This window comes from Serinus canaria, chromosome 1A, assembly GCF_022539315.1.
Source record: "Serinus canaria isolate serCan28SL12 chromosome 1A, serCan2020, whole genome shotgun sequence".
NCBI lineage: Eukaryota > Metazoa > Chordata > Aves > Passeriformes > Fringillidae > Serinus > Serinus canaria.
The window spans coordinates 49,536,055-49,547,650 of NC_066314.1; the positions used below are offsets into that span (position 1 = coordinate 49,536,055).

Below are 11,596 nucleotides of genomic sequence, written 5' to 3' on the forward strand. Positions count from 1 at the left end.
GAGCTGTGTGGAGAAGCTGGCCCTGGAGAGGGACAGGGATGCCCCCTTGGGGGGACTGAGGCACCTGGTGGCCTTTAAAAGGTTGGTGTTCCCCTGGGAAGCTAAATGCAGAGCAGCTGGTGTTACTGGCCTTGCTGCAGTGTTTATAACTCTCTTCCTCTGGAAATCTGCGCTGCACTGATCACCACAGGTTGGTATAGAGATTATGCACCAGTACAAGACAAAAACGGCCAGCACATGACACCATCTTCCCGAGATTATACCTTAAGATTAAAACCAATGGAAGATAAGCAACCAAACCTCTCATAGAAAGGCATGAAGGACATGTAATGAAATGTCACATGTTTTTTTATTACAGACAATAATCACTACACCAGTCTGTTTAAATTCTCCAGAGCAGCTTGACCATGGATGGCTTTTTTCCAGGCACCCACAGAGATGAAGAAGCTCCAAAAACAATCAAAGAGAAAAACAAATAAAAAAAAAATCTTGATCATAAATTAATGCACTTAAATAGCTTCTCCCATGACCACTAAAATGTAATGACAGAGAAGTCAAAACCCCTGGCCCAAGAACACCACCACTCCTGGCAGTTGTGCTGCCCATTAACAGATAAAGGTGCCCTCTGCATCTGGGATTGGCCCACAGGGATGGAGGAAGGGGAAGAGAAAAGGAAGGAGGAAAGAAGCACCCTCACTTACCTCAACTTTCCTTTTCCCCCTTCCCTTGTGCTAGGGAATGGGAGGATAGTTACTGCTCCTGGCTGGCACAGAGGCAGCACAAAATAGTTGTGCAGAGAGGAAAGCACACTAGTCATTCTTTATACTAAAAGATCCCAAAGCCTCTTCCTCTCTCCACAAGGGCTTGTGTCTCCTTTCTATTTTAAAGAGATAGGGTATTTCCATCACAGTCCTAAGGTGGATCCTCAGAAGGAGCTTGAAGACAGCATGCAGTGGTGCCAACACTTCCCCATGGCACAAGGGGAGGATGGAAGGGGGATGCTCTCACCATTTGTAATCATCTCCAAAACCTTAACCAGCTTCCATGTGCCAGAGAGGACTGGTGCTGCCCCCGTGCTCAGCAGAGTCCTGCCTGCACAGGGGCGCATGGTGGTGTAGGAGTGGCTTTTCCTCCCCACACTGCAGTACCCAGGTTGGGTACCAGAAGTCTCCAGGGGCAAAAAGAATTATCCAGGCAAACAAGCAAAGGAAAAGAGAGGAAAGCAGAGGTTCGTCCCAATCCAACCACCTACCCCACCCAAAGCAGAGGAGGAATCCCAGGCTGGACACACAGAGAAATGGCAGAGGATGAATGGCCATGTGAAATACATGTTTTCATAAGTCTGCAGAGTCCTCCCTCTGGCCATGCTGACACACTCAGGCATCATCAATGAGCTTCTCTCCATTTGCATCCTCCCTCCCGCTACCCTCTCTCTCGCTTTCTGCTTCTTCTTCCGCCCCATCTGTGTACGTGTCCTTCTGCCCATAGCTGAGAGTGGTGCGGGCAAGGTCCACCTCTATGGGAAAGACATCCGCGTCCCGGAGCACAGCGTAGCAGTCATCGTAGTACTTGGACATCGTGGAGACAAAACGCTGGAGCTGGAACACGATGTCCTGCACTGCAGAGGAGACATGTTGGGGGGGAAAAGTGTAAAAATTTCCTTCCCAAACAGTGTGAAGGCTGTGATCAAGCCTCCCTTACCAGTGTTAGATACCATCTCTTACACATTTTGCCCCTCAGGGCTGATGTCTCAGGTACAGCCACAAAGGAGCTCTTCAGCAAAGAAGAACTGAGCTGTCTTCTGAGCTGAGACAAAGGAGAAACATAAAGGCCAAAGTCATGTCTGCTGAACTCAACAGAGGCACTCACCATGTTTCTGGTCCAGGAGCTCTATTTTCTCTAGCACGTCCTTCCTCATTTTGGCAAAGCGCGTGCGAGCCTCCTGACGGCAGCGCAGGATGAGGCGGTACTCGTAGTTCCCAGTGCTGACCCGGTAGAGAGGCTCACCCAGAGCCTGCCAAAAACACAGCGCCATTTTAGAGACTCCCACAGCAGTGCTTGCACACAGTCTGCCTACCAGTGTGGACTCACAATGGCCTTGAGTTATTACAGACCTCTCAGGCACACGGGAACTGCTGTCAGGAAGCAGGAACCAGGAGGAACACTGAGCCGTGTCAAAAACTGGCAGTCAGTGGGGCCACTCTGAAGGCCAAACACACCAACCATGGTAAAGAAAAGCATCACTACTAAGTAAATACAAAAGCAGAGGCACCTTTCAGCCCAGCATGGAAAGGTGGCATGGCTTCTTACCTGGACTAGTAAGACTGGCATTAAGAACAAGTTTATATCAAGCACACAAAAATTCTGCCCTCCTCTGTAAGGTTTTCCCTGTATGGATTGCATAATAAATTACATATCTACACAGGGAACCCTCTGGTATCTACAACCATCCAGACACAATGCTGGACACCAACAGGGAGGGACATATACAGTGTCCTGCAAAAGCGTGGAAGGGGGTTAGCTCTGTCAGCAATGAAGCATCCTTCCCTTGCACCTGTAAACACAACATACAGAAAAATCTGTGCTACAGACTACAGCTCCCTAACACACACTGCATGTGCCAAAACCCAAAGGTGCCACTCTGCTGGGCAAGACTGGGATTCCTTCCTTCCCATTTAGAAGGAAACATATAATGAAAGATTATGTTAGGAGTTTGATTCTTGCCTGGCACTTGGGAACTAAGCATTCCAAGAAATCAAATGCCTGCTCTGAGGTTGACACTGAGGATAAAAAAAGATGTTACTTTAATGCAGGGAAACTGGAATTCATGGGATACCTTTAGCTATTTTAAACAAAGCTGTTAAGGATTAAACCCCTAAAACTCTAAACTATAAACTCCCTATTGTTAAGAGATATCCTTTAATCAACTTCCTTCACTTATAAATGCAGCTTCACATGCATTTTGCTACAGAAAAGCTAAATCTCCATTTCTAAGAAACAAGTCTTAATGATAAGCTGTACACTACACACAAATGGAATCTATGAAGATAACACCTTAATCCTCCTTGCATAACCTAATAGTACTTAAACACTGAGAAAGGCAACCACTGAGCAAACAAGCTGCAGTGCTTCCCAGGTAGCATTTAAGGATCCCCTGTTTCTAATACATTAAGAATAAATGTATGTAATTCTTTAGGATGCATTCACTAGCTTGGATGCTGACAGGCACAGGAGTATTTTTGCAATTGTACTGATACTCACAATGCAGCTGTACTCCTCATCATCCATCTCTTTGACTTTCAGGCAGTAAGACTTTGCAGAATTAAAGATAAAAAAAAAAGCAAAACAAGAATGAACTATTAAAAATTAGAAACAACTTGATCATCACCCATACCCATGAGGTTGCACCATTCCAAGCCTTCCTTCAGGGGACAGACTGAAGAAAGCACAGTGGGAAAAATCCAGTGTTCCTCTACTCTTTGGGAAAAGACAGTACAAGAAAATATGAGATGGGAATAAATAAGAAGGGAAACAAAAAGATTAATTGCAGGAAGGATTTATGTAGGAAGAGATTCTGCCATATTCCCTTGCCATAGGGCTGCAGCTCCAAGTACTACTCTCAGCAGGTAAAAGGAAATAGATTCCTCCAATTAGGGAACAGGTGCACTGAGCAATCTTACCCTTTTTGGGTAGAAAATGAGGGCTGAGTGGAATGAAGGAGGAAAAAAAAAGGCAAGGTCTAAATTAAAGCAAATATGACTTGACAGTTGTTTGCTTCGGCTAAAGAAGGAGTGTCCAAAATTACCTGAAAAATATGTAAGGGGAAGCTCTTTAGAAGAGTTCAATAGTCTAAGCTGGAGAGAAACTCTTTAGAAATAAATCAGGAAATAATTCTGATCATGTAGAAAATAAGTCATATGGTGCTGTAAGATCTTTCTTACTAGTGAGAAGTGTCAAGTTAAAAGCAAGTATCTGAATCTGAGTAATCTGTCAGTACACAAAGAACTAGAAAAAACAGGGCATTCTCTCATGGATTATGGAAGGATGGATATGTGATCATATAGGTTAGATGTGACTTTCAGGATGATTCTATGAAACTTAATTTCAACCAACACTTAGAGAAAAAAAAAAAAAGCAGCTCACCAAATATTCAAACTTGACATCCAGGTATTTTTTGATAGTCAGCCTTGTGTCAGGAATAGCTTTATTCAGATAGGTATTCAAGTCAGTGAGCATCTGCAAGGGAAACACCCTCTTGCTGAATTAAGACTAAAAAACATGACTACAATTCAAGTGCAATCTTTTACCCAGCACAGGTCATGAGGCTGCCTCAAAACTCTTCTTTGAACTCCAGCACATTTGAAAGAAAATGTCTGATCATGGCTCAGAATGGTTAGAGCCCCCTCTACCATCACTGGCAAGCGGTTCCAGTGCTAGAAATGCTTGCCTCACTTCCAGCCTAGATTCATCTTTGACTCATTTTATTTTCAGCTGGTTCTGGAAACAGCTCTCCCTGATTCAAAGTTTCATAACCCAGCATCGTCTATCCAATAGAGCACTGAAAGTGGTGCCCAAATCAACACTTAAATTCTCTCTTTGCTAAACTAAGTGCAGAGACCCTCAGAGACTCTCACTCAAATATATTGATTGACATTCTTACATTGTTCCCGATTTGCTTGTCTGAACTCTTTTAGTGACACAATGCAGTTATGGGTACCAATATCAGGTACTAGACTGGTCAGTGAAACAACTCCCTCATCCCCAAAGGAAAAGGAGAGCAATACACCCACATGCAGAAGTCACGGGGACAAGGTTGACATATTCATTATGTTACCTCTCAGGTTCTTTTCATTATCAAGAGAATTCCCAGAAGGAAAGCAGATAAGGATCCTTCTTCCCTTAATGAATGAACTTTTACAACCACACCTTTAAAGACAGGCTTCTGCCCTTCTAGACTCCCCTCTCCTCCAAACCCTTTACTCCTGTGGTCAAATTCTTTACCGGCTTAATTGTTTTCAGAAGGTGAATCCCAAACTTTTCAATGTTGCGATGGGCATCAGCAAATTTCACAAAGGCTTCACTGGCAGCTGGTTGTGGTTCCCGTACACCAATGACAGAGAAAACATCTCCAAATGCTGCATCAGCAGAATAAATACAGACAGATGAATAAAGAGGTGAACGCTGAGAAAAATCTAGTCTCTAGTATTAGAAGACTCTCCCATAATCTTACAATTAGCTGGGGGATGATGCTACATGTGGGAAATAGTAAAGGTAAGCTACATATTCCCTAAAGACCAGAGCTTGGCAGGGCATTTCCCCAATGTCCCATGTGAAGGACAAGGCCTGCATTAGCACTATGACTGGTAATACAGGACAGCAGCCTTTCACAGCGCATTTCTGCAACCCTTAGGGTTTTTTTTGAGTGAGGGAATCACACATCCAAGTACTGACAAAAACTCCTGAAACTGAAGGTCAAAGATTTGTGCTCCCTTTGCTAAAAATTCTTTACCTCTGTGTGTTTGAGATAGCTCAAAGAAAGCCCTGAGAAGACTCTTGGTGTGCTCTGTCAAGCCTGTGACGAAAGCCAGAAAAAACATTTAAGTCACTTCACTGGAACACAATGAGGGTATCCTTCTCTCCCATCTGCTGTCTGATGGAATACCAAGTTTACCTTTGTATAATTCTGCAGTCCTCTCCAGTTCCTCTAATCTCTTCACTAGTCCATCTAAATAGAAACAAGAATCAGAATACAGAATTATAACAGTCACATTCAGAACATGGTTAAGACCTGATCAGGTGAAAATACCAATTTCATATATTTGGTTCAAGTTTCCCTCATCCCTTAATGTCTATCCTGTGATACAACATGAGAAGCTGCAAACTTATTTTATAGTGTGGGGTCATCATCTACTGGCATTCACTAAGTTGGTCCCTGCTTTAAATTAATCTGACCCGAGATAACATTTAGAGTGGCCACAAGGACAGGCTGTATCACTCAGGAAGGGCAGAGACAATCTCAACAGCAAGGCAGAGCAGAAGAAAAGAATGTGGACCATGCAAGCAACAATAAAAAGCAGGCAAACACAGGAGAGTAAGCATTCCATTAGGAAAATGTCCTCCTGGACAATACCTACCATTGCAAAGTATGGCTCGGCTTAACCCCAGGGCATCTGCTGTCCCCGAGCTCATGTTCTCTACCAGCCGGTGCTTTACCTTCTTCAATACTAAAGGCCAAAACAAAGTGACAAACCAGCATCAGGGTCATTCCATGGGCATGAAAAGCTCACCAGCATGTTTCACTGGTTTTCCAAGCACAGGATAAACTGCACTAAACTCAGTATTGAGGCAGCAAGAAGAAAGAATACTATAGAAAAATGACACTCTGGTCATGCATAACACGATTTTTAACTTGTCTATCTGCTCTTGCTCTCACATCCAAAATACCTCAATCAACAGAGCTCCAGCAATTATTTTGGAAGATTGTCCCAATCAATCAGTTTGCTATAAGCAAAGCACTTATCTTGGTATTTGGAACTAAACTTTGCTTATGCTATCTACTGTAGTACTTCAGCTGAATTTGGGAGATGAGGCTGAAAGACAAATAGGATTTAACGCTCAGTGTTGTCTCTTTCCTTACTTTTACCTTTTGAATCCTAATTAAACCCTTTTGCCACCTCTTGATGGAATTTCTGCCTTTGGTGGTCATACCCTACAAATTACTATGAGAGTACAATTACAAGTACCCTACAATCACTATGAGAGACATCTATGCCCTCCTTGGAACCAGATGACTCAGTCACCTTTATTTACAGGCAGACTTGCCTGCAGATCCCAAGAACTCAGCTGAAATCACAGTGTTCTGAAAAACACCATATTCTCATCACACTTCTGTTTTCCCAGAAATCCATCTCACTATTCACAATTTTCCGTAACTCGTGTCAATTTATTAGCACCATAATCACCAGGAAAATAAATGAGAGCAAAGAGAATGGATACATTTTGCTGAAAGTGAGAAAGGCAGACCATATAAAGGAGACGGCTGTGTAGGCTTAGTTCAAAACCAGACACTTTGTTTTAGCAACAAAGGCTTTCCTGTTTCCCATAAAATTTATGTTTGTACAAAACTCAGTGTAGACAGGTATTTCACCACTGTTCTCCATGGTTAGAAATCACCACCAATGCCTTTCAATTGACACATTTCTGTGTACATCTCAAAAGAGGTCAGCCTAACTTATAGGTATTAAAAAATAAATTAATTAAATTATTATGCAGTTGAGATTCATCATCCATGCTAAACACAGCACAGAAAAACAAGCCTCCCACAACAACAATTAAGTCTTGATTTAACTTTCAAGCCTATTTCAAAATGTCAGAGAAGGATTTTTTTTAAACCTGAAACTCTCTTTGACAGTATCCATTTGAAAACAACTGAGTTAAGAGCAAGAAAGGAAACAGATTTGGTTTTAGCTGGGACCAAACTTTCACCCTTCTGCATCATTTTAACACTCTAGGGAGAAAGAAACCAGTCTTACCAATATCCAAAGACTTGCCCTGCTTTGGGTCAGCCTGAAGCTTGTTGTAGTGTATTGTCACTTCTCCCTGCAGAGAGAGCAAACCCCAAACGGCTGTGCTGGAAGCAGGCAGCAGCAGCTCCTTTTACCCAAGGACAATAAGCTGCCAACTATGACCCAGAAGCTCCAGTGCCCCCTCCTACCTCTCACCTTCACCATCTGTATCATCTTGGCCACCTCCACTTTGGTCTTCCCTTTGACGGATTTCCCGTTGACTCCAGTGATTTCATCCCCGGCTGCTACGGTGCCGTCTAAGGCTGCCGGAGTGTTATCGAACACCTAGGGCAGAGCACAGGCAGCTCCAGGCAGGAGCAGGGCAAGGCAGGGCTGAAGAGCACAAACCAAACAGCTGCACTCCTCCTACTTAATCCACTTCTACTCTGTCCATGATGAAGCTGCAGTTTTCCCCCAAACCAACAGGTGGGCTGATCATCTTGTTCCCTCAGGAAGTTCTTGCTCCTAGGATGTGCCTCCTGGAGCACAGGATTTCCTGTGTTGGGAGTGTCACACTGTTCCCCTGTGAATTCTAACATGCTCTCCAAGGAGAAGGATAATTCTAGAAGTCTTAATTTAATTCTTCCCCATCTACTAGGTACTAGAGTAAGGAAACATTTTCACTGGAAAGTGAGATGTCATCTCCCACTTTGAGAAAAACAAAGAGCATAGGGCTCTCTTTCCACACTTCCCATCTCTCAGGCCAACACTGTTTTAAAAAGATGGCTTGTTTTTCCTCCCCAGGTGCCCACCTGGACAATGTAGAGACAGGGACAGTACTGTGCTCCTCCTCCAATACTGATCCCAATCAGGTTCTGAGAGTCCTTCTTCAGGGTCACTGTCCCCGGTACAGTGGGGATGCCCCTACCAAGAGAAAGGAATAACTGAATGTAGGCAGAGCTGCCTGCATATGGAACAACTCCAGTATCTGAGTCAGTACAAATGGAAAACATCAATGGCACTGCACATCTGAATTCATTCCCTCACCTCTGCCACTGAGTCTATCAGCATGGGCAAGCAGGGAGACCTTCTGTGCCATCTTTTTCTTGGGATTGCATGTAAGGATTAGAGGTGGAAGAGACACCCTCATCCATGGCTAGGCACTGAAGAAACACTATCATGCTTTAGCACTTAGTGCTGGGGTGAGAGGACAACTTGCACAGCACAAATGCGATGCAAATCAAGTGCTCTATGTTAAATGCAGAGCAGTCACTGCAGAGCAACACAAATATTCTCCTTTGCTCACCAGCACAGCGATGCCTCATCCCCACTCTCCAGAGGGAGCAAGAAATCAGCACTGAACAGGAAGGCTGATGTTCAGCATCACATGTTCATGTCACACATGATCATGATGTTCAGTGTCACACAGAGGTAAATTTATCAACTCTCATGAGACCTTGGTTGAGCAGCCTACTTCTATTGTAAGAAACACCAGGAAAAGACAAGTGAAATACTTACAGCTTATCTTCCTCAATATCATAGTCCAAATCTGCAAACATTGTTTTGGTTCAGTGGAGTCTGTTTGTCTGAAGCTGCTTATTCCAAACTCCCTGGGAAAAAAGAACAGAATAAACCAAATAAAAGAATGATTGCAAAAAATGATAGAAAAAAACCAGAGAACCAGCCTGTCACCCTTATCAATCTCCTTTTTCTTTTCTGGAATGCCACGTTGTGGTCTCTGCTCTTATATCAAAAGATGAAAAATGAGTCAAGTGTCCCTGGTTCTCTGCTCTGCATGTGACAGGACGAAGCCCTCGAGTTTGAATGCTGCATGTTCCAAACCCAAGACTGACACATGTGCAGCGTTTCCAAAGCACAGAACAAAACGTGGTCCCTTCCCACCGCTGCTTCTTCCCACGCTCGACCTTGCACCACGGCTGCTAAAACACTGTTTTATCCCCGACATCCATCGCACATCTCCGTGCTCTTGACTTCACAGCAAGTCACTTTCTGACGTTCACCGCCTGTCTCGGCAGGCCGTGCTCAAGCTTTCCACCGAAAGCCTCATTATTTCCCCATGCACAAACCCCGTTTCCATTTAATTTCGAGCAGCAATTAGCTGGCACGTTTGGGTTCAGCCCACCCTTCGGCAGCACCCAAGGCACGGCGACGCCGTGAGGGTGGCTGCCTTCACCACCCCCGACCCTGAGGGACCAGGGTTTCACCGAGAGCTGAGCGTGCCGCAGCCCTCGAGGCGCGGCTGGGCAGGGCGGCGGGCAGGGCAGCGGCAGCGGGCAGGGCAGCGGGCAGTGCCCGTCCGGGCAGGGGGCGAGCGCAGCCCCAGCCCCAACCCCAGCCCCAAACCCCAGCCCGCCCGGCGGGACCGTCCCGGGGGAGCCGCGGGGGGGCGTCCCTGAGGGGCCCCCCTGCTCACCGGAAGCGGCCGCGCGGCGCCGTCAGCCCCCGACGGCTACGTCACCGCCGGCGCAGCCCGGAAGCGCCCGGCCGAGCCCCGCCCCCCGCGCGCCTGCCGCGTTGCCATGGGGACCGGGGGAGCGGGGCCTGGTTAGGCCGGAGACGTGGGGGCCTGATCGCCCTCTGCAACCCCCTGAAAGGAGGCTGTAGCCACGTGGGGATCGGCCTCATCTCCCAGGCAACAAGAGCACATAGTCACAAACTGCACCAGGGAGGTTTAGGTGTGAGATCTGGAGGAATTTCTTCACGGAAAGGGTGTTTGGGAATGGGAATGGGCTGCCCAGGGAGCCGGTGGAGTCACCGTCCCTGGGGGTGTTTAAGGAAAGGCTGGATGTGGCAGTCAGTACCACGGTGTGGTTGACACGGTGGTGTTTGGTCACAGGTTGGACTCCATGATCTCAGAGGTCTTCCCCAACCTAACTGATTCGGTGGTTCTGTGAAATTGCTTGGCACAATCATCATCAGCAGTGACCCGAAGAAGCATCGGATGGCAGCGGATGTGGAAGCCAGTCAGCACGGCTGTGTGCAAAGCCACTGCACCACCACGTGTGCGGCAGATCACCAGGCTTCCAAGCCTTCTTCTCCTCTGCCATGTGTGAGGGGGCAGTGGTTGGCTGTTCAAATGGTTTTCCTGCCTCCATCATGACAGCACCACCACTGGGAGAATGCTTTGATTTCCCAGAGAAATGTGGTCGCCTTGTTGCATTATGAGTCATCTTTTCCAGCTGCTCCTGGCTTCTGAGCAACTATGGGCTTCCTAACCCGAATTACTGACGCAGATCAAAAAACCCCATGACCCCAACACTGTGCTCTTTGACCTGAAAACTCCTCTGTGACTCGGAACCATGGCCACGGCGATGAGCTCTCCTGCTGGCTGAGAGGGTGGTTAGTGTTTGCGCTATGCAGCCCCGTGAGCCTCTTGTCTGTGTACATCAAAACACTGACTGAAGCCGCCCACAATGCTGGACTACAAGGGGCAAGAGTGTGTTGTTAATTATCTTTTTATAGTCTAAGATGTGATTTATTTATGAGGGGACGCTGAATGAGAAATGCAGTCCTTCAGGTGGGAGCTCTCTGAAGAAAAGAGACTGACATCCCGACCCTGGCCACTGACAGGAGATTTACATCAGTGGAGCCCCAGAATTGATGAGCCAGAGCCTGATGTCAGCACGAAGAGCTTGCTGGGGCTCGGCAGTGCAGCAGCACTTGGCTGTGGCTGCAGGTGATACAGAGAAGATGGACCCAGACTCTTGAGAGTTTTTGCACAGCTAAAGACAACAGGAAGGGGTTGCGAGTTGCAGGATGGAATTACAGTGCAACAAAAGGAATAAAAATCACTATGAGGGTGGGTAAGCACTGTTACATCAGCCCAGAGAAGTGGTGGAATATCCATCCCTAGAGACAGTGACAATTTAGCTGGACAGATTCTGCAGTGCTGCGGTCCTGAGAGAGACCCTGCAACGCAAGCAAAGAGGTCACCCCGCAGAACCCTCCCCAAACGTGACAGCTAATACAGAGAGCTGGTTAAGCAAATGTCACAGGCAGAACTCGAGCGCGCCATCCGTCCCACGCCCCGGGGGGACTGCTCCGTGCGTTCCCGGGGGGCTGAGCAGGGT

The 11,596-nt window shown here is 46.5% G+C and overlaps 1 protein-coding gene across 2 annotated transcripts; it reads right to left on the minus strand.

Annotated features, from left to right (window-relative positions):
• Positions 1–330: 330 nt before the first annotated feature.
• PICK1 (protein interacting with PRKCA 1) lies at positions 331–10,013 on the minus strand. Of its 2 annotated transcripts, none has more exons than XM_030238350.2 (13): positions 9,940–10,013; positions 9,024–9,115; positions 8,318–8,429; positions 7,722–7,850; positions 7,533–7,599; positions 6,135–6,224; positions 5,672–5,725; positions 5,510–5,572; positions 5,002–5,135; positions 4,144–4,236; positions 3,262–3,312; positions 1,870–2,014; positions 331–1,618 (listed from the first exon to the last, which is right to left on the minus strand). In XM_030238350.2, the coding sequence occupies exons 2-13, from the start codon at positions 9,062–9,064 to the stop codon at positions 1,377–1,379; spliced, it is 1,221 nt and encodes a 406-aa protein (XP_030094210.1). In that variant the 5' UTR covers positions 9,065–9,115; positions 9,940–10,013; the 3' UTR covers positions 331–1,376. The 2 variants fall into 2 exon arrangements, with proteins under 2 accessions (XP_030094210.1, XP_009084743.1); XM_009086495.4 differs by lacking the exon at positions 9,940–10,013 and adding an exon at positions 9,593–9,826.
• Between the last annotated feature and the right edge of the window lie 1,583 nt (positions 10,014–11,596).